At 43.7% G+C, this 26,359-nt stretch overlaps 2 protein-coding genes and 1 pseudogene across 6 annotated transcripts in view; 1 reads left to right on the top strand and 2 right to left on the bottom strand.

Moving 5' to 3' along the window:
- The window catches only part of TTLL9 (tubulin tyrosine ligase like 9), a 75,779-nt gene that overhangs the window by 44,609 nt on the left and 4,811 nt on the right, over positions 1-26,359 (bottom strand). For 2 of the 3 annotated variants that reach the window (XM_031004827.3, XM_055373275.2), the window contains exons 3-4: positions 14,738-14,781; positions 3,404-3,496 (exon numbers count right to left, since the gene is read on the bottom strand). In XM_031004827.3, coding sequence (XP_030860687.1) covers positions 3,404-3,496; positions 14,738-14,781 — 137 coding nt within the window. Of the gene's footprint in view, positions 1-3,403; positions 3,497-14,737; positions 14,782-22,067; positions 22,173-26,359 lie in introns of those variants that run through there. The other variant, XM_055373277.2, reaches the window with a different exon arrangement.
- On the bottom strand, positions 536-708 carry LOC115931796 (uncharacterized; annotated as a pseudogene).
- The window catches only part of DUSP15 (dual specificity phosphatase 15), a 32,055-nt gene continuing 27,994 nt past the window's right edge, over positions 22,299-26,359 (top strand). For all 3 annotated transcript variants that reach the window (XM_063702334.1, XM_063702336.1, XM_063702333.1), the window contains exon 1: positions 22,299-22,442. The gene's annotated coding sequence lies outside the window, so the exon portion shown is untranslated. The remainder of the gene's footprint in view (positions 22,443-26,359) is intronic.

Below are 26,359 nucleotides of genomic sequence, written 5' to 3'. Positions count from 1 at the left end.
GTTGGATGCCAGTGATAACAGGAGGAAACAGAATACCTTGCCAGGTGGTGCACACAGTCTTGTGGGGAATATTAGCAATAAACAAGGAAACAACTCTATAATAAAGAATTGTGAAGTGAGCCGCCACGTGATCCAGTAGAGGCCATGAGGCGGGGTAGTTGAGGGACCTACGCTGGGTGGAGTCACCCTGTGGAAGGACCTTTCAGCTGAGATCTGAAGGATAAGGAGGCGCAGCCTAGTCAAAAGCAATGGGGAAGGTTCTAGCACTGGGAAGAGCAGGGACTGGGGCCCTGAGGTTGGGAAGAGCATGTTCAAGAACACTAAGAAAAGCCAGGGCGGAAGGAAAGAAGTCAGAGACCAAACTGAAGAGTTGGGAAGGGCCCAATCAAGCAGGGCCTTGTAGACCACCGTGTGGATTTTGTATTCTATTCTGATACCAAAAGTTCATTCATTTGCACACCATTTTCATGATTGTCACAATCAAGTTGCTCTTAAATCACCCAGGAAGACATCAAATTGCTTCTTAACAAGGTCAGCGGAGATCCAGGTTCTTTCCACCTTCCCAGTCTCCGACCATCATAAATTACGCAATCGAGTTTCCCACATTGGAGAAAATCGCAGGGGTCAGCACATCGGGAGAGCAATACATGAGCCTTGCCCTGAGAAAACCTCCTTCCAATCATGGCATTTCCCCTGCCAGGTAAGTATCCATTCTGCCATCCTTAACGTGTCCTCATGCTCATCGTGTCGGGGTCACAGTATGGTTGCTATAGTTCCAAGGCTTTGTGTATCTTTCTCAGAGGGAAGCAAGGGAAGGGACAGCTCTGGCCACATCTGTTCTAAACTGACCTGATGGGTTGGCAGTCTGAACTGAGACCTGATTCTGTCTGGAAATTCCAGACCCAGCTTAGGTCCTAAAGGATGAGGCCTTGGATTCACAGAGCTGTGTTGAAGGAAAAGGCCCTGGCCTCTGGGCCCTTCCTGATTTAAGGATTCTTGAGACAATCTGGGACCAGCCATGGAGCATCCTGCTTCTGGGCTCCCACACCGTTAGCACCAGACAAATCCTCAGACTCTCTTCCCCTGCCCATTGAGCAGAGGCAGGAGAGGGGCAGGGAGTGGACAGAGGTCACACAGCAGATGGGGACATTGCTGTCTCTCCCCTACACCACCCCCACCTGCTAGTCACCTCACTCTCCTCTAACTCTCCTCCCAACTCCCCCCAAGCACCTTTCATGACACCCGTTCCTCTGGATCCAGGGAAGGAAACCCTGTGCGGATATTAGCATGATCACAAGAGAACCAAGAAGGCAAATCCACAAAGGCTGCCATCACCACATCCTCAATATCACTGTCATTGTTGTAATATTCCCCAAAGCCCTAAAGAGAAGACGCTGGTGTCTTGAGTTACCTGCACCACAGCCAACTCCTAATTTTTCATGGGATGATTTAGTAAAGCCTTCCCAAGCAGTGGGAATCACAGATTCATAACATCTGCTCATTTGTTGCTTCAATCCACTGAGAAGCCACTATAAGATGAGGCTGTGGCTCTGCAGACAGCAGACTCGATGCAAATCCCAGCCCAAGCCCTCACAAGCTGAGTGACCTCAAACATGGCATTTTCACTACTTTGTGCCCAGTTTTCTCATTAGTAAAATGGGGATGATGATAACACCTACCTGAAAGATTTGTTGGGATGATTAAAAGGTCATGCATGCAAAATGCTAGAGTGTCCAGCAGACTTAGCTAATGGTAAGCAGCAAATATTTCCTGAGCACCACGCAGCAGGGCAGCTACCCCTCCTATCCCTTCTCCCCTTTCTCTACAGTAAAAGAATTTTCAGCATTTACTTGGGAAAATGTAGCCTGTATTTCCCTGAATAAAAACGACATTTTCCAGATTCGGCCAGGCGCAGTGGCTCACGCCTGTAATCCCAGCACTTCGGGAGGCCGAGGAGGGCGGATCACGAGGTCAGGAGATCAAGACCATCCTGGCTAACACGGTGAAATCCCATCTCTACTAAAAATACAAAAAATTAGCTGGTCGCGGTGGCGGGCACCTGTAGTCCTACTCGGGAGGCTGAGGCAGGAGAATGGCGTGAACCTGGGAGGTGGAGCTTGCAGTGAGCCGAGATTGTGCCACTGCACTCCAACCTGGGCGACAGAGCAAGACTCCATCTCAAAAAAAAAAAAACACAACATTTTCCAGATTCCCTTGTAGCTGGGTTTAGCCACATGGTTAAGGTCTGGCCAGTAAGCTGTGAGAGACTCCTGAGTTGTGTCCTTCAAGGGATGGACTTGCCTTTTCTTTCTCTCTCTCTCTTTTTTTTTTTTTTGAGTCAGGGTCTCGCTCTGTCACCCAGGCTGGAGTGCTATGGTGTGATCACAGCTCACTGCAGCCTCGACCTCTTCGGCTCAAGCAATTTTCCCATCTCAGCCTCCCAAGTAGCTGGGACTACAGGCACACACCACCATGCCTGGCTAACTTTTTAAAAAATTTTTTGTAGAGACAGGGTCTTGCCATGTTGCCCAGGTTGGTCTTGAACTCCTGGACTCAAGTGATCCTCTTGCCTTGGCCTCCCAAAGTGCTGGAATTATAGGTGTGAGCCACTGCACCTGGCCTATGCCTTTTATTGCCTCCTGCCTACCTTCTGCTGTTTGGAATGTGAAAGCAAGACTGGAGCTCCACCTTGGACTATGAAAAACAAGGACCTCACCTAAGGGATAGTAGAGTGGAAAGACAGAAGCAGATGGATCCCACATTTCTGTGGGGCCCCCTTACCGTCTCTGAACTTCCTACATATGGACTTCAATGAGACAGATAAACTTCTAGCATGTCGAAGCCTCTTTTACTTTGGGTTTCCATTGCATACATCCAAACCTTAGCCATAGCTAATAGCACCTACTCTGTGCCAGGCATCACATGCTGGTTTGTCTCAATCAGTATCCCCAGAGGCCAGCATGAAAGAAGAGAGGTAGGCTTACAGGCCAAAGTCACAGAACTAGCAAGTGGCCAGGGAACAGCAGTCCTTGATCTGGACCCGTCACTGGAGGATCCAGGCCACAGGTCTGTGGTAGCTGCATTCCTAGTTTCTACTGAAAACCACAGGACACAAACGTGCCTGGGTTTGAATCCTGCTCTGATGCTTACAATGCTGTGTGACCTTAAGCAATTGGTTTCCTAACTCTGAACATAATCTTATCTTACGGTTTAGTTGGAAGGCTTAAATAAGACAGAGGTGATAGTGATAATGTGCCTGGCACATTGTGGGTGCTAAATAAATGTCACAGCCACTTTGGGACAAGTCCCAGTGGCCACCCAGGGGAACTGGGAGAAAAACAAAGGAAGACAAGGACCTGTGAGACAAAGGGAAGGAGGGACAAGGCTGGGGGGAGGGTCTTACTCCTTCACTTCCACCCATCCTGGCCTGTGGCGAAGGACGTCCATGAGTGTGTTCATGAGGGTGGTCTTGAACCGGATCGATGCTCTCTGCTCTCTGCAAGACAAGGCAATGAACATTTGCTCAGGATCAATGATTTTCCTAGGATGGCGCAAGGAGAGGAAAAAAGGAGGAAGAGAAGTCAAGTTCCATACCTGGAAAGTTCCACACTGTATTTCAGAATTTAGCATTAGAGCATGATAACACTTAACATAATCAGATTGAGAATTACAGAATCTTCAAATCATTGAAAAATAACGATCATTGTATCCAAGCCTACTATGTGCCAGGCATGGTCTGGTTGCTTTCCATGTGCTATGACTAATCCTTACATGAAACGATAAGTATTTGCAAAGCCCTCTCCTGGCAATCATCTGGGAAGATGAAGCACATGTACTTTTTCCTATTCCTCCTACTGATACAACTGAAAACTCAAGATACTATCTATAAAACAAATATAAGACTGAAAGATAGAGAAGAAGGCAGACTGGCTGGGGATTTCAGGACCACGGGAACTACATGGTGGTGAATTCCCTGGGTTTCCTTTTTGTCTCATATAGTTCAGATATGGAGATGAAAAGCCACCAACCCAGAAATGCCAATGGGCATAGATGACAAAAGCTTCGACAAAAGCACCCCGTCCTGGCCAAAGGACAAAGAAAGGAGCGGCCTAGCCAGACAGAGAACTTGGGCAATCACTGCTCTACTCCAGCCGGACCCCCAAGAACACATCTGTGGCCCACTCCCAGTGATGCCAGGAAAGGCCGAGTAGGGAGTCCAGACTTCCCCTGAGTTTGCAGCAGGGCACCCAACACCCCTGCTCGGTGCTGTCAGAGAAGGCCACAGACAGAGCCAGGCTTTCATCCCTGCCAGGCGGTAATGAGCCTCCCACCCCACTGCAGCAGTGGAGACCATGTGTGGAGCCTGGACTTCCTCCCCAACCTGGCCGTAATGAAGTGGCCCTCCCACTCTGGGGTGATGTTAAAGGGGGCCTAGAGGAGAGCTGGAAATCAATAAAATCAAAAACAGAAAAACATTATAGCAAATCAGTAAAATAAAAGGCAAGTTCTCTGGAAAGATCAATAAAATCTACAAACCTATTTGTCAGCAAGACTGACAAAGGAAAGACTCAACTACCCAATATGAGGACTGAAACAGAGGCTACCGCTATGGAGCCCGCAGGTATCACAGCCACAATAAGGAAATGCTACTAACAGCTCTACACACCTACATTTGACAGCTTAGATGAAATGGAACAATTCCTCAAAAAGCACAATTACTACAACTCATCCAATATGAAATAGGTAATTTGAATAGCTCTACAGCTATTAAGGAAATTGAATTCATAATTCAAAACCTCCCAAAAAAGAAATCTCCAGGCTCAGTGGTTTCACTGGAGAATTTCCCCAAATATTTGAAGAAGGATTAACACCAATCCTACACAATCTCTTCCAGAAAATAGAAGAGGAGGGAGAATTTCCAAATTCATTTGGCCAAGCTAGTATTAACCTGATATCAAAACCAAAGACAGTACACAAGAAGTAAACCACAGACCAATATCCCTTATGAATATAGATGGAAAAATCCTTAACAAAATGCAATCAAATAGAATTCAGCAATATATAAAAAGGATTATACACCATAACCAAGCGGAGGTTATTCCAGTAGGCAAGGCTGGTTCAATATTCAAAAATTAATCAATGAGCCAGGCATGGTGTCTCACGCCTGTAATCCTAACCCTTTGGGAGGCTGAGACAGGCAGATTACTTGAGGTCAGGAGTTCAAGACCAGCCTGGCCAACATGGTGAAATCCCATTTCTACTAAAAATACAAAAATTAGTCAGGCGTGGTGGTGGGCACCTGTAGTCCCAGCTACTCAGGAGGCTGGGGCAGGAGAATCGCTTGAACTGGGGAGGCAGAGGTTGCAGTGAGCCAAGATAGCACCACTGCACTCCAGTGTGGGTGACAGAGAGAGACTGTCTCAAAAAAAAAAACAAAACAACAACAACAAAAACAATGTAATCAGTCATATTAACAGACTAAAATGGAGAAATCACATGATTATATCAATTGATGCAGAAAAGGCATTTGACAAAAATTAAACACTCATTCATTTAAAAACTCTGAGAGGAACTTCGTCAACTTGATAAAAGCATCTTAAAAAAACTCGAGCTAACATTATAATTAGTGGTGTGTGAAAGCTGTCAGATTCAAAATGGAATCACTTGTGTCAAACCCTGGCAAAATAGGGCCAGGGGGCCGGGCGAGGTGGCTCACGCCTATAATCCCAGCTCTTTGGGAGGCCGAGGTGGGCAGATCATTTGAGGTCAGGAGCTGGAGACCAGCCTGACCAACATGGTGAAACCGCGTCTCTACTAAAAATACAAAAAAATCAGGCCGGGCGCAGTGGCTCATGCCTGTAATCCCAGCACTCTGGGAGGCTGAGGCAGGCGGATCACCTGAGATCAGGAGTTCCAGACAAGCCTGGACAACATGGTAAAACCCCATCTCTACTAAAAATACAAACATTAGCCGGGCATGGTGGCGGGCACCTGTAATCCCAGCTACTGGGGAGTCTGAGGCAGGAGAATTGCTTGAACCTGGGAGATGGAAGTTGCAGTGTGCCGAGATTGTGCCACTGCACTCCAGCCTGGGCAAGAGAGCGAGACCCCGTCTCAATAAATAAATAAATAAATAAATAAATAAATAAATAAATAAATACATGAATAACCTTACTGTTCCAGAAGTCAGAGGGAATGAAATGGGTTGGCAGGGCTGCATTCCTTTTGGAGGCTCTATGGGAGAATTTGTTTCCTTGCCTTTCTCAGCTTCTAGCCGGGCATGGTGGCATATGCCTGTAATCCCAGCTACCCGGGAGGCTGAGGCAGGAGAATCGTTGGAACCTGGGAGGCAGAGCCTGGAGTGAGCCGAGATCACGCCACTGCTCTCCAGCCTGGGTGATAGAACAAGACTCCATCTCAAAAAAAAAAAAAAAAAAAAAAAATTAGCCAGGCATGGGGGTGTGCACCTGTAGTCCCAGCTACTCAGAAGGCTGAGGCAGGAGAATCGCATGAACTTGGGAGGCAGAGATTGCAGTCAGCCAAGATCCCGCCACTGCACTCCAGCCTGGGTGACAGAGTGAGACTCCATCTCAAAAAATAAAAAGTAAAAAAATAAAAAAAACAGAGCCAGGAAAGGTCATGAAGGGAGGATTCTCATGCATGATTTGCCAGATAATAAGAACTTTCACAAGAACATTTTCCAAACCACAGCTTACCACATGAGACAAGAGTACTGCTAACAGCACAAGGGCAGCTAGCAGCTAACACAGGAACACTAGCCTGACACTGTTTCTCAGGCCCAGTCCAAAACTGCAAGGGCCTAACAAGAACTCCGAGACTCCAAGTCCTACCTAGCAACTACTGACACTCACCAATCTGCTACTGAACTCGCCAGCTCTCAGAAAAAACGCTGCTAGCGCCAATGAACTTTCTTTTGAAACAACTTACGTAAATCTCCTCTTTCCCCAAGAGAACCCTAACCTTTTCCTTTGTTCTCAGACGTGCTGGGGGCCGCCCTAGTCTATGTGGACATCCTGGATTGCAGTTCTACTTCTTGTATATTATTCCCAAATAAAACCTTTTTACTTGGAGATTTGTCTCTATTTTTTTATGTTGACGGATGAAAAACTGGAGCTGGAGACCCGACTGGGCAACATAGTGAGACATTGTCTCTAAAAATAAAAATAAATTAAACAATAATCAGCACTGCAGCCCCACATAGCTCAAATACTAACAAGCTCAAGACGGCAGTGAAGGAGGTTGGATTGGAGTGCACACAATTTAATTAAAGCTGCAGCCCAACCCATGTTCAACTCAGCTTTAGGAGGAATCTGAATGATCAGCCCCTAAACCTAACTGCTAGTCAGAGGAAGGAGCTCGCATACTCTATAAAGTGTGTGTACATATGTGTGTGTGTATATATATATACATGTATATATATAGTGTGTGTATGTATGTGTATATATGTATATGTATATAAAGACTAAAAAATTATTATATATAATTGTTTTTCATATACAATATCCAGAGTGCAGTTCTAAAAATATAACACATGCAATAGCAAAGCAGGGAAATGTAATACATAATCAAGAGGAAAAACAGCCAATTGAAATAAACCCATAAATGACCCAGTTATCAGAATCATTAGAGAAGAAATTTAAAAATTATTATAAATATGTTATAGGATTTATGGGAAAAGATGGATACAATGTGTGAATAGATGAGTTATTGCAGAAAAGAACCAAATGGCCAAGTGGCTCATACCTGTAATCCCAATACTTTGGGAGTCTGAGGTGGCAGGATCACCCAGGAGTTCAAGACCAGCCTGTGCGACACAGTGAGACCCCATTTCTACACAAAGTTTTAAAATTAGCCAGGCATAGTGGCACGTGCCTGTGGTCCCAGCTACCTGGGGAGCTGAGGTGGGAGGATCACTTGAGCCCAGGAGGTTAAAGCTGCAGTGAGCCATGATCGCACCACTGCACTCCAGCCTGTGTGACAGAGCAAGACCCTGTCTCAAAAAAAAAAAAAAAAAAAAAAAGAACCAAATGGAAATTCTAGAAGGGAAAACTATAATATCTGAAATTGAAAGTTCAATGGATGTGCTTAACAAGAGACTAGGCATTGAGAAGGAAAAACCGTACATTTGAAAACAGTCCAATTCAAATTGTTCAAATTGAATTAGAGAAAAAATTTATACATGAACAGAACCTCAGTGACTCGTGAGATAATATCAAGCAGTCTAACATACATATAACTGAAGTTCAAGAAAGAGATGGGGAAGAGATACGACAGAAAATATTTTTTGAAGAAATGATGGCTAAAAAATTTTCCAAATTTGATTAAATTATCAACTCACAGATCCAAGATGCTCAATTAACCCCAAGCAAGACAGACACAATGTAAACTACACCCAGGTAAACCATAGTCAAATTGCTGAAAAACAGAACAGTCTTAAAAAAAAAAAAAAGCCTGAGGAAAAAAGACACATCACATAGGGGGGTGAGGGTGGTGGAGAGTGGGAGTGGAAGACAAGAACAGCTGACTTTGGCTAGGCGCAGTGGCTTACGCCTGTAATCCCAGCACTTTGGGAGGCTGAGGCAAGCGGATCACCTGAGGCCAGGAGTTCGAGACCAGCCTAACCAACATGGAGAAATCTGGTCTCTACTAAAAATACAAAAATTAGCCAGGCGTAGTGGCAGGTACCTGTAATCCCAGCTATTCAGGAGGCTGAGGCAGAAGAATCCCTTGAACCTGGGAGGTGGAGGTTGCAGTGAGCCGAGATTGCACCATTGCACTCCAGCCTAGGCAACAGAGCAAGACTCTGTCTCAAAAAAAAAGAAAAAGAAAAAAAAAGAACAGCTGACTCCACATCAGAAACAACATAAGCCTGAAGACAAAGGAATATCATCTTTCAAGTGCTTAAAGAAAAAAAGATCAACCTCGAATTCTATATCCAGTAAAACTTTACTTAAAATATGACAGTGAAATAAAGACATTTTCAAATAAATAAAAGCTGAGATAATTTATTGCCAACAGATCCACACTATAAGAAACACTAAAGAACGTTCCTCGGGCTGCAGGAAAATTATACCAGATGGAAATTCAGAAGGAATGATGAGTGGGGTAAATATGGAATACTTTCTTCCATGTCTTAATTAAAAAAAAAATTCAAGTAGCTATTTAAAGCAAATATAGTGAGAATGTAATGAAGGGTTTATAACATACTTACAAGTAAATATATGACAAAAATAGCAGCACAAAGGATCAGAGGGGAGCAAACAGAAGTGTGTTGCTGTAGGGTTCTTAGTTGTGCATGAAGTGGTGTAATTATGCTTCAAGGTAGACTGTGATAAGGTAAAGATGCATATTGTAATCCCCTAGAGCCATAGGTTGTGAAGTGTGGTCTCAAGTATTCCTCAGGGTCCCCAACTCTTTTTCAAGGGTACACAAAGTCTTCCCTTTTCCAAATACTATCTTTGTGAGGCTAGATTTTCTTCCTATCCTTTGACCAAAACAATCTATCACAACAGATTGAACACAGAAGATCTGGAAAGTCAAATGTTTTCTAATAAGCCAGACGTTAAAGAGATTCACAAAAATGTAAAAAGACTACTACTCATCTCGGTACATTTTGGTGGGGAAATATAACTATAACTCACAAAAATGTTGGGCCGAACACAGTGGCTCACACCTGTAAACCCAGAGCTTTGGGAGGCCGAAGCAGGTGGATCACTTGAGGTCAGGGGTTCCAGACCAGCCTGGCCAACATGGTGGCTGTCTCTACTAAAAATACAGAAATTAGCCAGGCGTGATGGCCTGTAATCCCAGCTACTTGGGAGGCTGAGGCACGAGAATCACTTGAACCCGGGAGGCAGAGTTTGCAGTGAGCTGAGATCACACCACTGCATTCCAGCCTGGGTGACAGAGTGAGACCCTGTCTCAAAAAAAAAAAAAAGTTTATGCTACCATGTAATGAGTATTTTTTTGCTTTTCAAATGAATTAATAAGTATTTTAAAAATTTATCAGCTTAGGCCAGGCATGGTGGCTCATGCCCATAAACCCAGCACTTTGGGAGGCCAAGGCGCGTGGATCACCTGAGGTCAGGAGTTCAAAACCAGCCTGGCCAACATGGTGAAACCCCATCTGTACTAAAAATACAAAAATTAGCTAGATGTGGTGGCGCATGCCTGTAATCCCAGCTACTCGGGAGGCCGAGGCAGGAGAATTGCTTGAACCCCAGAGACGGAGATTGCAGTGAGCCAAGATCGCACCACTGCACTCCAGCCTGGGCGACAGAGTGAGACTCCATCTCAAAAATAAAATAAAATAAAATTTATCAGCTTAAATTTTTAATATGGTACACATTGTTAGATGTATGCCACATATACAAAAGTCAATTGGGTTCACAATTATTTTTAAGTTGTAAAGGGACCCACCCTGAGCTTAAACTTTTAGAACCACTGCTCTAAAGTAACCATTTAAAATATCAAATAGGTTGGGCACGGTGGCTCATGCCTGTAATCCCAGCACTTTGGGAGGCCAAGGTGGGAGGATCACTTGAGCCCTGGAATTTGAGACCAGCCAGAGCAACATGGCAAGACCTCATCTCTACAAATAATATGAAAAAAAAAAAAAGATAAAATATGGAGGTTTAGCTAAAAGTCAATAGAGGAGACAACATGAACTACTAAAAATATATGCAATAGACCCGAAACGACAAAGAGATACAATTTCAAAATCCATCAGTTTGCAGAAAATATTAAAAATCAGACAAATACCAAATATTCACAAGAATGTGGAGAAATGACAATTATCTTACAATGCTGATGGGGTGCACATTGGACATACCTTTGGAGAGCAATTTGGCATATTACAACGATCAAGGACTATGTCACACACATTAGACTGGCAAAAATCTAAAGGTCCAAGTTTTGGCAACAATGGGATAAAATGGAAACTCCTCCTCTGCTGGTAGAACACACTTTGCAGGGTCACCGGGCGGTTTTTAGTAAAGTCGAATATGCACGTACCCTAAACTCAGCAACCTGTCCTAGCTCTATACCCTGGGTTTGTACTCTGCATTTCTACCAGGAAACACGTGAGCAAGGATGCTTATATGTAGTTGTTAATTTTTTTATAGAAATAACCTGTGGCACACACTGTTGGTGGTCCACCCATATCCCTTTGGCATTCACCACTCCTGTGCATGCAAATCAAAGAGCTTCCCGCTGCCAGCACCTTCGATGCTACCTGAGGGTTTTCCCTGGCCCCCCGAGTCTGCTCAGCCAGCATGTGGAGCAGATCAGAAGCACCAGAGTGAACTGACCCTCTGCCAACAGCATACAACCAGTGACGACTGGAGTTGGTGGATAAATCCGCTAAGTCTCTCATCTCTCACTTAGGATAAGTCTGCAGTGCATTCTACGTTCTCCCAGGAATTCCCCGGGGGATTCAGCCCACTTGTCCACAGCAATTACCCGTCGATGATGCACCTTTTACTGGTTTCTCTCCTTAGCTGTCTTACTTCCCCACTTCCCTGTCAGTGCTCACTGGAATTACCTTCCAAATAAACCACTTGCTCTCACATCCTTCCCTCAGGGTCAGTTTCTAGTGAAACCAATACTTCATAAGTGCCTTTCCACAGGAAGATGGGTAAATAACGTGCGATACACAATGAAACAGAGGTAGCAGTTAAAATGCATTCAGAGCTACAGGTGCCAACGTGGATAAACACCAAACATATCATTTTGTGTGACAAAAGCAGGGTGCAGAATAGTAATAACAGTACAACGACACTTACATAACTTGTATTCCTAGCTACTCATGCAGTTGGGGTGGCCATGTGACACAATTCTAGTCAATAAGATAGAAACATAAGACTGCTAGAAAGGGTAAGTTCCTGGGAAAGTTTTGCTCTTTTGATAAAGAAAGAAAAAGAAAGAAAGAAAGAAAGAAAGAAAGAAAGAAAGAAAGAAAGAAAGAAAGAAAGAAAGAGATGTGGCTTGATTCTTCCCTCCCCTCTTCTTCCTGTCCTGATCATGACATGAAGGCTGGAGCTGTAGTGGCCATTTGGTCTCCATGAGGAAGAGGTCAAGACAATCATGAAGGCTCATGCCTGTAATCCCAACACTTTGGGAGGCCGAGGTGGGATGATCACTTGAGGCCAGGTGTTGGAGACCAGCCTGGGCAACATAGTGAGACCTCATAACTACAAAAAATAATAATAATAAAAAAATTAGCTAGGCCGGGCGCAGTGGCTCACACCTGTAACCCCAGCATTTGGGAGGCCAAGGCAGGTGGATCACAAGATCAGGAGTTCGAGACCAGTCTGGCCAATATGGTGAAACTCCGTCTCTACTAAAAATACAAAAATTAGCCAGGTGTGGTGGTGGGTGCCTGTAGTCCCAGCTACTAGGGAGGCTGAGGCAGGAGAATCACTTGAACCCGGGAGGCAGAGGTTGTAGTGAGCTGAGATCATGCCACTGCACTCCAGCCTGGGCAACAGAGCAAGAGTCTAAAAAAAAAAAAAAAAAATTAGCCAGGTGCACTGGCATGAGCCTGTAGTCCCAGCTACTCAGAAGGCTGAGATGGGAGGATTGCATGAGCCTGGGAGATCAAGGCTGCAGTGAGCCATGATCGCACCACTGCACTCCAGCCAACAGAGTGAGACTCCGTCTCAAAAAAAGAAAAAAAAAGGCAATCATGAAGACGCTGGCTCTGACATTATTGAACCACTGTACCAGCACTCCAGACTCTTTTTCTTCACTCTTTGTGAATAAAATAAATACAATTTGTTTAAGCTACTATTATGAGTTTTCTCTTACTGGTAGTGGAACACATATCTATATGTGCCCTCAATAAGGCACATAAATAAAAAATATTTTATGGTAAATATGTGTGTGTGTGTGTGTGTGTGTGTGCCTTTATAAAATAAGTAGATGGGGCCTTGATATGGTTTGGATGTTTGTCCCCTCCAAATCTCAAGTTAAAATGTGATTCTCAATGTTGAAGGTGGGGCCTGGTGGGAGGTGGTTGGATCCTGAAAATGGATCCCTCATGAATGGTTTGGCAACATCCCCTTGGTGATAAGTGAGTTTTCACTCAGTTCACGGGAGATCTGGTTGTTTAAAAGAGCCTGGGACCTCTCCCTTGTTCCCACTCTTGCCGTGTGACATGCCTGCTCCCCCTTTGCCTTCCACCATGATTGTAAGCTCCCTGAGGCCTCACCAGAAGCTGAGCAGATGCTGGTGCCATGCTTGTACTGCCTGTAGAAACATGAGCCAATTACACCTCTTTTCTTTATAAATTACTCAGTCTCAATTAGCCAGGCGTGGTGGCGGGCACCTGTAATTTCAGCTACTCAGGAGGCTGAGGCAGCAGAATCGCTTGAACCCGGGAGGCAGAGGTTGCAGTGAGCCGAGATCAGGCCATTGCACTCCAGCCTGGGCAACAAGAGCGAAACTCTGTCTCAAAATAAATAAATAAATAAAAAGTCTCAGGTATTCCTTTATAGCAATGCAAAAACAGCCTAACACAGGCCTGTTAAGTGCTCTTTGTTTTGTTAAGGTGGGCATGTATGTTTAGGGCCAGGATCCGGAACATTGCTGAGTTGCACTACATAAGAGAGTGAGAGATTTGAAGTTGGTGGGATAGTCAGTATGGAGAGAAAGAAGGCAAAGAAGATGGGCACTGCATGAGAGAAGCATCTCAAATCACACATGCCCTCCTCAGTGGTAGTATAGCCAGGAGGGACTTTAGAAAGAACAAAAATATCTGGCTGGGCATGGTGGCTCACGCCTGTAATCCCAACACTTTGGGAGGCCGAGGCAGGCAGATCACCTGAGGTCGGGAGTTCGAGACCAGCCTGACCAACATGGAGAAATCCTGTCTCTACTAAAAATACAAAATTAGCTGGTCATGGTGGCGCATGCCTGTAATCCCAGCTACTCGGGAGGCTGAGGCAGGAGAATCACTTGAACCCGAGAGGCAGAGTTTGCCGTCAGCTGAGATCGTGCCCTTGCACTCCAGTCTGGGTAACAAGAGCGAAACTCAAAAGAGAAGAGAAGAGAAGAGAAGAGAAGAGAAGAGAAGAGAAGAGAAGAGAAGAGAAGAGAAGAGAAGAGGAGATATCTAATGAACCAGAGAATAAACTATCTAAAACTTTTGCTATGTAAACTACCTCCTCTAACTCCCCACAAAAATCTTCAATAAAGTCTACGTTGCTCACTCCTTGTTTGTGCAAGGGATTCTCTTTAGGAGATCCAAAGGGGTGCTGGGTTTGGCATGCAGGTTGTCCATGCAGAGTGAAGCAGAAGATCAGAGCACAGCTGACATGCAAGTCATCAAGTCATCACAGGGTTGTTGAAGGAGGCAGGAGAAACCAAAGTTAGACAGTGGACCCTGAAGTCCAACAAGCTCTGCCCCTAACTGATCATGTGATCTTGAGCAAGTCACTTAGCCTTTTTGAGCTTCCGTTTCTCCATCTGTAAAATGGACACAATAGTAGTATCTACTTCAAATGGTTGTGGTCAGGATTCAATGAGCTAATACAGGTAAAGTGACAGGCCCAGAGCCTGGCACATGGTAAGTGCTCAATAATGGTTTAGCATTACTCCTTCTACTATCATTTTCATTATAATTGTTGAAGTAGAAAAGGGAGAGAGGGATTGAAAAGGGGAGGGAGGGAGAGAAGTTGGTTGCGCTGTGATTGTTGGATTGGATGGGACCACTCACCGCTCTTTTCCCTTTGACAATCCATGGCCCTTGCAATTTTGGTTCTGCAATGAGGAAAAGAAAAGGATGTAACTGGTTTTGTATATCTGCCGTTTTCCCAGGTTAACTTACTGCAGATATTAAAATGCCCAAACCGTCAGACTCAACAATGCCTAGGTTCTGAGACATGAAGGTCCAGCCTGATCAAGTTCCCACTGGCCACCATGTCCCCAGCAAATGGACCAGAATTTATCTGCTGTGAATGAACTCCCAAGTATCCAAGGTACCACCTTACTGCAGGTTTGCTCCACAGGTATGACTAGTATAGCAAATGCCTGGTTTTCAGTACTCCAAAGGTCAGCCCTGAACCCCAGTTTTGAAAGCTCAGTTCAATACACTCTGTGAGAAGGATCTGAGCTTTTGTTGTTGTTGTTGTTGTTTTTGAGATGGAGTCTCACTCTGTCACCCAGGCTGGAGTGCAGTGGTGTAATCTCAGCTCTCTGCAACTTCCACCTCCCGGGTTCAAGTGATTCTCCTGCCTCAGCCTCCCTAGTAGCTGGAATTACAGGCACCCACCACCACACCCAGCCAATTTTGTATTTTTAATAGAGATGGGGTTTCGCCATGTTGGCCAGGCTTGTCTGGAACTCCTGACCTCAGGTGATCCACCCACCTCAGCCTCCCAAAGTGCTGGAATTACAGGTGTGAGCCACCGTACCCAGCCGATCTGGACTTTTTACTCTTAACTTGGAATGTTTGATTAAATTGAGGATCCCAGAAGGGGCTAGGTCAAAGACTCAGAGCAATGTTCCTTCCTTTCACCCCAATTGGACCTTTCAAATCCTCAATGGGTGGTGGGTATTATTTCACTTCAACCATGTCCAAAACAGCTTGGCCCTCTGTCCTGGGAAGACCGTATGAAGGCACGTATGAAGAGAGAAATCGAAATTGGTCCTGTGCAGGATGACATTTGCAGCTGGGACACACCTGCCATCTGCATTCATTTTCTATTGCTGGGTAACAAATTACCACAAAATCAGTGGTTTAAAATGATGGGAGTCCATTATCTCAGTTTCCATGGGCCAGGAGTGTGGGCATGACTTAGCTGCATCATCGGCTCAGCTCTCACAAGGCCACAGTCAAGGTGATGGCTGGGGTTATGGCTCTCATCTGGCATGTGGGGTCCCCTTCCAAGCTTATTCAGGTTGTAGGCAGAATTCAGTTGCCTAGGGTTGTAGGACGGAGGTCCCTGTTTACTTGCTAGCTGTCTGCTGGGGACTGCTCTCAGCAACTAGAGGCTGCCTGCAGCTCCCTGCAGTGTGGCCCCCACAGGCACTTCACAACATGCACATTTGTTTTCCTCCAGGCCACATGGAGCACGTCCCTCTGACTTCCAATCCTCCCCTCTCCAAGTCACCTACGATGGAGTCTTAAGTAATGGAAGGTAACCACCATAGTAACCATACCATCAAATTCACAGACTCCTCCATGCTCAAGGAGAGAGAATTGTACAAGGCATGTACTCTAGAGGGTGGGAATCTTGGGGCCCATCTTAGAATTCTGCTTAGCACACCAGCCTACCCCTCAAAGAGCGGCGGAGAGGAGTGGAGGAAACTGCTTTACAAAACTGGCAGAAGCAAGCCCCACTGAAACACAGTGAAATCTTGTTTCATTCTTCCATTCAAGCCCTTCCAACTCCCCCAACACTAGTCAAGCTGTCCTTGTCTTTTTGTATTTTATCTTTAATCCTCTCTCATGCTTTCAATTCCATTTTCCATATGTTTATCCAGTTGCTCCAGAGCCTTTGGTTAAAAAATTTTCCTCTCCTCATTGAATTGCATTGGCACGTCTGTCACAATTCAATAGACCATGCGTATGTGGATCTATCTCGAGACTGTGTTTTGTTCTATTTACCTGTCTATCCTTATGTCACTATCATATTGGCTTAATTACTGCTGTAGCTTTCTGGTAAATCTTGAAGTCAGGTAGAGTAAATTCTGATTTCAAGATTGTCTTTGCAATTAGGGGTCCTTTGCACTTCAACATAAATTTCAGAATTGGCTTGCCAATTTCTACGAAAAAACATGTTGAGATTTTGACTGGGATTGCATTGAATCTACAGATATTTTCAGGAAGTGACATTATAAAGTACTGAGCCTTCCAATCCATGAATAATATGGTCTCTCCATTAATTTAAATCTTTTAAAAAAATTTTTCTATTTTCTAGTTTTCAGTATAGCAGCCTTGTACATTTTTAATTAAATTTATTCATAGGTATTTGATTTTATGATGCTATTGGATACGGTATTTTTAAATTTCATTTTCTACCCGATGATAGTAAATTGTAATAAGCAGAAAAAGGCCACCTCCAAAGATGTCCATGTCCTAATCCCTAGAACGCAAGGGGGATTTAAAATTGCAGATGGAATTAAGGTTGCTAATCAAAGAACCTTAAAATAGAAAGATTATTTTGTATTTTTTGGGCAGGCCCAATGTAATCATAAGGATCCTTAAATGTGGAAGAAGGCAGAGTCAATGTCAGAGTGTCAGAGTCACGCAATGTGAGAAGAACTGCCTTTGAACATGAAAGGGGACCATGAGACAGCCTCCAGAAACTAGAAAAGGGGTTTCTCTCCTAGAGCCTCCAGATATGAAGGCAGCCCTGCTAACACCTTGATTTTAGCCCAGCGAGACCCCTTTCAGACTTCTGATCTCATGAACTGTAAGATAGGGACCAGGTTCAGTGGCTCACACCTGTAATCCCAGCACTTTGGGAGGCCGAAGCAGGAAGATCATTTGAGGTCAGGAGTTCAAGACCAGCCTGGCCAACATGGTGAAACCCCATCTCTACTAAAAATCACAAAAATTAGCTGGGCATGGTGGCACACACCTATAATCCCAGCTAATCAGGAGGCTGAGGCAGGAGAACCACTTGAACCCAGGAGGCGGAGGTTGCAGTGAGCCGAGATGGCGCCACTGCACTCCAGCCTGGGTGACAGAGTGAGACTCCATCTCAAAAAATAAATAAATAAATAATAACTATAAGGTAATAAGTTAGTGTTTTCAAAAGCCATTGAATTGGTGACAATTTGTTAAAGCAGACATTGGAAACTGATACATATATAGAAGTATAACTGATTTTGTACATTGACCTTGTATTTGATGCCCTTGCTGAATTATTAGTTCTGGTAGTTTGTAAATCCTTTGAGTTTTCTCTGGATACAATGATGTCATCTGTGAATAAAGGCAGACTTACTTACTTCTTTCTTTTCAATATTTATGCTTTTTATTTCTTTTTCTTGCTTTATTGCACTGGTGAAAACTCTGGTTTGTACAAAGTTGACTAAAAGTGGTGAGAGCTGACATCCTTATCTTGCTCCTGATCACAAGAGGAATGCATTCTCTATTTCAGCTTTTAAGAATGATACTGGCTGTAGGTTCCTATAGTTTTCTGTACTATATTGAGTAAATTTCCTACTATTCCCTGGTTTTCTGAGGGTTTATCATGAACAGGCTTTTTTTTTTTTAACTTATTTAAAACATCTTTTCTTATGTAATTATGCAATTATATAATTCATTTAAAACATCTTTTATTATGTAATTATTATGTAATTTGACCATTATAGGAGTCAAAGATGTTTGACTCAGAGATATTTAACATTTACATCTGCCTGGGCCCCCAAGAACAGTAAACTTTATGGTAACATTTTATTAAGCATTTCTCAGATTAGCCTGAGGACTCATCTAAGATTAAGAATTCTTGCTGGGCACAGTGGCTTAGGCCTGTAATCCCAGCACTTTGGGAGACTGAGGCAGGTGGATCACGAGGTCAGGAGTTCAAGGCCAGCCTGGTCAACATGGTGAAATCCTGTCTCTACTAAAAATATAAAAATTAGCCAGGCATGGTGGCGAGAAACTGTAATCCCAGCTACTTGGGAGGCTGAGGCAGAAGAATCACTTGAACCCAGGAGGTGGAGCTTGCAGTAAGCTGAGACTGTGCCATTGCACTCTAGCCTGGGTGATGGCAAGACTCTATCTCAAAAAAAAAAAGAAAGAAAGAATTCTCAGGAGAAAGGTTTTTTCCCTGCACTGAAGCTGACTAGCTTCCTAGCTGTCTCCCACCGCTGAAGGGTAAATTGGTTCTAATTACACCTTTACTAAGGGTGGGGGTCTCTGAAGGGTCCAGCTTTATGGTGAGGTCTCAGTTCCAACTCCTTGCCTAGTGGGCCCCATGACACTCTCCAACTCCTGTTTGTGAGACAATCAATGTCTTCCCCAAGGGAAATGACGAATGAAGAATCAGTTAGTGACAACTCTGTTTTTTTATTTTCCTTCTTTGTGTGTGTGTGTTAGGGTGGGGGTTCCTTGGGGATTTTTCTTCTACCAATCCTTACCCCTCCACATAAACAGGTCAGCTATACAGTTCAAAGGATGTTTGTTACATTTTGCCCAGCAGTTTTAAGTGTGTTGTGTTAATAAACTTTTCAAGAAATCTCATCTGTCATATTGCCTGAGATAGAAGTCCTATTACTATCTTGACCCAAAAAACAGCCCAGGGATATAAATACTTTCCCCAAACCACTAAAATAATGCATTTAGAAAAGACAAGGCTACAAGAGTTTTTTTTTTAAAAATGATCTTATTGAGAAAATGATTCAAAAGTGGCTTAGTTGCTTGTATGGGCTACAAACAGAGAACTTTAATTTTGTTTCTCATTGGTGCCATTCATAGAAGGTAGCACGAATGGCGCCAGTTGGTGTTGAGTCAAAAAGAGCATAGGCTCGTGACATTGCCATCTGCCTTCATTCCTGTCTCTATTCCTGGAGTCCTGCTCTGAGCTCCCTGGTACTACCTACCAGGTGGAGACAGCCATGCTGAAACCAGTTTGCCACACCAGCTTACCCAAGACTGATTATCTAACCAGAGATCAGCTTCATTGCTTAGCTGGTTCCACTAATCCCAGCTTCATTCCTGCCTGATCCAATTCCTCATTTCCCCTTAGCCCTCTGGAGAGTTCCCAGCATACCTCAGAGCTGAGGTCTTGGCGACCATAACCTTGAGGAGATGGGGTCAAAGGTTGGAACACGCGGTATTCTGACCTCTGGCCTTCTCTAGGCATATTTTCGTGGGGGTACACAAAGTATATCCTGGCATGTTCTCTTAAGGCTGACATGAACGTTCCTGCTCAAATAAGTTCATACTCCTATTTCCCCTGGGTCATTTGAAAGAAACCACAAAGTCCTAAGTCAATATACAGGAGACCTTTCTTTCCCTTTCCAACAACAAAAACAACATTCATAGCGTCACAAAGTAGTCCACTATTTTTTTCCTTCATCCAACATGGTCTGCTACACCCATGTCTATACTATATTCACAGTGTAGACTGCTAAGAGTTTGTGCATTCTTCAGCAACCTGCAGTTCGTCCTTCCTTTCAAAGGAATCAGTCGGGTTCAAGGGAAGGGACTATTTCAGTAGATGTTTGTTTTCTTTTTTTCTAACACTTTTATAAAGTGATATGCAGGAAGCTGAGGCAGGAGGATCACTCGAGCCCAAGAGGTTGAAGCTTCAGTGAGCCTTGTTCATGCCACTGCACTCCAGCCTGGGCAACAGAATGAGACACTGTCTCAAAAAAAAAAAAAAAAAAAGTTATATGTGTCCCAATCTGTGTATCTAAAGAGTACTAATTTTTAAAATTTGAGAGTTTGGTCATGATTAGCATAGTGGTAGTTGAAGTAGAGGAAAAAATAAATTCAAGACATATTTAGAAAGTTAAAGGAAGGAGGCTTTTATTGGATGTGGGATGTGAGGAAGATGGAGGAGTCAACAGTCCCAGTTTTTTAGTTGAGCATCTAGACAGGTAGTTCAATAGTCATTCAACGTGTATCAACTGTAGTCAGCTCTGCTGAGGACCGGGAATACAGGGAAGAACAAGTCAGATTAGATCCCAGAGCAGCAGGGAAGACAGATGTTAAACAAATAGTCACATGAATAATGAATTGTAGTAAAAAGGCAAAGTTCAAGGCACTCTGAAAGCAGATAAACTCATTTTTTGTTGTGAGAGGGAATTAAAAGAAATAAGAGGTTGACCAGGTGCAGTGGTTCATGCCTGTAATCCCAGCACTTTGAGAGGCCAAGGCGGGAGATGGGTTTGAGGCCAAGAGTTCCAGACAAGCCTGAGCAACATAGCAACATAACATAGAGACTCCTCTGTCTCTACACAAACTAAAAAAGAATTAGCTGAGCATGGTGGCACACACAGGTAATCCCAGCTACTTGGGAAGCAGAGGGAGGAAAATCGCTTGAGCCCAGGAAGTCGACTGAGCCAAGATAACACCACTGCACTCCCTCCTGAGCAACCAAGTAAGAACTTGTCTCAAAAAAAAAAAAAAAGGAAAGAAAGAAGAGAAATGAAGGTGCCATTCATGAATGAGAGCTGGGATTAAGAAGTAAAATGGAGGCTGGGCGCAGTGGCTCACGCCTGTAATCCTAGCACTTTGGGAAGCCACGGCGGGCAGATCACGAGGTCAAGAGATCGAGACCTGGCCAACATGGTGAAACCCTGTCTCTACTAAAAATACAAAAATTAGCTGGGCGTGGTGGCGAGCGCCTGTAGTCCCAGCTACTCAGGAGGCTGAGGCAGGAGAATCGCTTGAACCCGGGAGGCAGAGGCTGCAGTGAGCTGAGATAGCGCCACTGCACTCCAACCTGGCGACACAGTGAGACTCCGTCTCAAAAAAAAAAAAAAAAAAAAGGCGGTTGGGGTGGGGAGAGCTGAATTTTACTGTAATTCATTTTCCCTCTTTGACTTTCATTTTTCCCATTCTTAAAATGGGAGAGTTGGTCTGTGCCCTCTTGGAGGGCAGAGGTTTGTCTGATTCACCTGTGTCCCTTGGCCGGCACTGAGCTTGGCTTGGAAAAGACACTAATTAGCGTTGTTTTGAATGGATGAATAAACGGATGGATGGATGGATGGATGGACGGATGGACGGGCAGGCGGGTTTCGCCAAGTCAGGAAATCTGAAATTCTGAGGTTCAACTTCCCCTGGGGTCACGGAGCTTAGAGTCCCACTGTTGGGTAAATTTCCCGCCAGCTGGCCGGGCTCGCGGGAAGTGCGCAGCAGCTAGGGCGGCGCGGTGCATGCCGGGACTTGTAGTCTTTCCTCTGAGTTCCTCGGCTTTTTTTCTTCCTGTTTTCGGAATTCCTCCGCGAGAACCACCCACCCCGCCCCGCCGCCCCACTCCTACCCATTCCGCGAGGAACACCCATCCCCCACCGATTTTGAATCCCTCTGCTGCTTTCCTCCCTTTTTCTAGGGACGATAAAAGCATCTGGGTCAGGTCGACTCCTACCTTCGGTCGCGACATAACGCGATTCCCCAGGGGCCAGATTCAAACCGCCACCGCGCGCCTCGCGTGCTTATGCGTCCCGTTGCCAAGGCGACAGAGAGGCGCCTGGATCCGCCGCTCTGATTGGATGAGCCAAGGGCATGCTCTCGGCGAAGTGCGTAGGCTCTGGTACACCAGAACATCTGGAGGCTCTTGGGCGTCCTGGCAGCCTAGGTCCCCCGACTTCCTCAACCTTTCTTTCCCAGCCTCGCCTCTCCGCGACCCTGGGGCAATTCATTCAGAGGCTGGCTCCCTCTGCCCCACGCCGCCTCCAACTGCACTTTCCTTAAACTGGGAGCGCTGCATCTGAAAAGTTGTCAGCTTTCGGTAAATGTAATGGTACTGAGTTTCCTTACTTAACGAAGTTACTCACTAAGTCACCTGGTCAGTTGGTCAGTCGGTAACGCGGCCAGTCGCCTCTGCTATCCCAGCCGCTTTCTAATCTTAAGGTCTATAGCCTCACCAACATTAGATGTTGTCCATCTTTTTCGTTTTAGTGATTACAGTGATAGCTCATTGTAGTTTTTTTGTTTGTTTGTTTGAGACGGAGTCTCGCTGTGTCGCCCAGGTTGGAGTGCATTGGCGCGATCTCGGCTCACTGCAGCCTCTGCCTCCTGGGCTCAAGTGATCCTCCTGCTTCAGCCTCCCGAGTAGCTGGGATTACAGGCGCATGCCACCATGCCTGAGTAATTTTTGTATTTTTAGTAAAGACAGGGTTTCACCATGTTGGCCAGGCTGGTCTCGAACTCCTGACCTCATGATCCACCTGCCTCGACCTCCAAAAGTGCTGGGATTACAGGCGTGAGCCACTGCACCCGGCCAGCTCATTGAAGTTTTAAAAGTACTGGGGGTTGACTGGAAGGACATGAAGGAACTTTCTGGAGTGATGGGGATTTCCATCTCTTAATAAAGATGTGGGTTACATGAGTATATGCATTTGTCAAAATTGACTAAACTGAAAACTTAAGATCTACGCATTTCATTATTTGAATGCATAGATCTTATTAGATCTATAGATAATATATATAAGATATATATAAGAAAGAGACAAAGTTATCATTTGCAGATAGCATGAGAGTTTAATTGTTCAGAGTCCTTGGTTACAAAAAACTATCTTTGATTAACTGAAATAGAAATGGAATTCATTGGTAGGATATTGAATGAGTCACAGAGTTGTTGGAAATCAGAATTAAAAAATGGGGAAGGAATTCAGGGAGTCTATCTGATCAAAATTATTGTCAAAATCAAAGTTTGCAGAAACTTTGATTGGGGTGCCATTTCTGATTATTACTGGACATCCCACACCACTACTGGCAAGACTGCTGCAAATAGTGCTGGATGCTGTTGCTGGTACTAGCACCTCTGCTCAATAGATACCACTACTAGTACTGGAATTGGCCAAATGAATACTCAACAGACACCTTCTTTGTTGTACTATTTGCTTCAGATTTAAAGTCCACAAACTGCTTTAGCTGCCAGGACTAGAGTACCTGCCTCTTCTAGCTTCATACAGTAGTAGTGTGGAAGATGCTGCTAGTTGCCTACACAATATCCATTCTTCCCTTCTGAAATAGATGTCCATCAGAACTGTCTGCATTTAAAAATCCAAGATAATCTACAGAGTATTAGAACAAATAAAAGGGTTTTTTTAAAAAAATCAATCCAAAAATGACTCACTGTATATTGAATTTCTATATACCAACCATAGCTGATTGGAAACTACAATAAAAATATATAGCAACAGAAATATAAGATATGTAGAAACAGATCTAATAAAGTATATGAAAGACATTAAACCACAAATTCTTATGCTTCTACTCTGTGTCCTGCTCTGTTCTTGACTCTAAAAATACAGCAGAAAGGAAAACTGACAAAGCATTTTCCCTAATGGAGTTTATATTCTCATAGAGAAAATTATAAAATATTATTAAAGGACATCAAATAAATGCAATGATATACCATGTTCATGGATGGGAAGTCTCAATATCAGAAAGATGTGTATTTTCCCCAATCCAATCAGGATTTTTGAGAAATCTTGTCAAAATCAAAAGAACAATGTGTATATGTTGGGGCAAGGAGACACTTCTCTGCCTACCAAGCCAATGAGGAGTAGAGCTTCAAAACAGACACAGGAGAGAGAGTGTGTGTGTGTATACCTGATGTATAATAGAGGTGGCATTATAAATCACTGAGGAAAAAATAGAGGACTCAGTAAATGGCACTGAGAATTTACTTTCCATAGGATTGAAAAATAGATGACTAATTAAATGGATTAAATAAATATAACAAATATTTAAGACATATACATGTTATATTTATTATCTTGGGGTGGGAAAGGACTTCTTAGATAAACAATAATAATAAAGCACTATTCATAAAGGAAAAAGATGATCAGTTTAAATTTGACTACCTCAAAATTTAAACTGCCAGGCCGGGCGCGGTGGCTCACGCCTGTAATCTCAGCACTTCGGGAGGCAAAGGCAGGCAGATCACAAGGTCAACAGATTGAGACCTGGCCACCATGGTGAAACCCCGTCTCTACTAAGAATACAAAAATTAGCTGGGTGTGGTGGCACATGCCTGTAATCCCAGCTACTCAGGAGGCTGAGGCAGGAGAATCACTTGAACCCAGGAGGCGGAGGTTGCAGTGAGCCGAGATCATGCCACTGCACAAAAGACATGGTAAATCTGATTAAAAGATAAGCTACAGACTGGGAGGAAACATCTACAACATATATAACAAAGGATTGGTGCTCAAGGAACTCCTTCAGACCATTAAGGAAAAGATAACCCCACCCTCACCCCTACAAAAGAAAAGAAAAATGGGCAAAGGATATAAATAGGGAATTTTCAGCAGAAGAAACTCAAATGGCCAGTAAACCAATTGAGAAATGTAAATAAAAATAATCGTATGATTTGAAATACATCAACTATACAAAAATAAAATATGTCAATGTTTTTCATGAGGTCAGATGTTAGTGAGGAATGTAAATAAAAATAATCGTATGATTTGAAATACATCAACTATACAAAAAAATATGTCAATGTTTTTCACGAGGTCAGATGTTAGTGAGGACGTGGGGAAACGGGAGCCTTTACATGCTATTCACACCTTGGGAGGCAATTTGGCAATACCTCATAAAGTTGAAAATGCACACACCTTACAACCCAGATATTCCACTACTAGACAATATCTTATAGGCCCACATCTCCATGGAATACCTTTCATCTTGTAGTTAATGTGCAAGGTGACAACCTTCCTAAAGAAATTTTTACACCACTATATAGGTCATGTGTATAAGGATGTTGTTTGCAGTGTTCTTGATAACAGGAGAAAATACTAGAAACAATCTAAATGTCCACTAGTAGGGTGATAGATGAATAAAATGGGATATATTCCTTTCTTCTTTCTTTCTTTTTGAGACGGAGTTTTGCTCTTGTCACCCAGGCTGGAGTGCAATGGTACGATCTTGGCTCACTGCAACCTCCACATCCTGGGTTCAAGTGATTCTCCTGCCTCAGCCTCCCGAGTAGCTAGGATTACAGGGACCCACCACCACGCCCAGCTAATTTTTGTATTTCTAGTAGAGATGGTTTTGCCATGTTGGCCAGGCTGGTCTCGAACTCCTGACCTCAGGCAATCCACTGGCCTCGGCCTCCCAAAGTGCTGGGATTACAGGTGTGAGCCACCACACCCGGCCAAGATATTCTAATAATAAAATACCATACAGTGATAAGAATGATCCAGATTTATATCAGTATGTACATATCCCCAAAACCTATTGTTGAGTGAATAAAAGAAAGTTGTAGAATGAGAAATGTTTTTTAAAGGTTACAATTTGTGTTAATTATAAACACATATAAAAGTATATTTCATATTATTTTGTATGTATAGGTAGTAAGAGTTTAAAAACACAGACTCAAAAGATATGCACCATAGCCAATCCTCGTGAGTATAGTGGTGAGTATCCCTGCGTGTCAAAACATATGCACTAAATTTATGACACTAGTTGGGGAGAGAGTGAAGGAAGTGGGGAGAGAAAAGGGAACTTAACTACTTCAAGTTTATTTAGAATGTTTTTGTTTTATTTAAACAACACAATTGAAGCAAATAGGTCAAAATATCCTTACCTGGATTTAAGATTTTTTTTCCCCAATGAAAAACACACAGGCCATAGCAATAATATGATAGAGGAAGTTTAGCATTCTTTTTGAATGCATAATAGTAGGGTCTAAACAAGTCTAACAGGAGTCAG

The sequence above is a fragment of the Gorilla gorilla genome, chromosome 21 (assembly GCF_029281585.2).
Source record: "Gorilla gorilla gorilla isolate KB3781 chromosome 21, NHGRI_mGorGor1-v2.1_pri, whole genome shotgun sequence".
Lineage (NCBI taxonomy): Eukaryota > Metazoa > Chordata > Mammalia > Primates > Hominidae > Gorilla > Gorilla gorilla.
The sequence above is the reverse complement of the archived record's forward strand: the minus strand, read 5'-3'. Positions and strand labels throughout refer to the sequence as shown.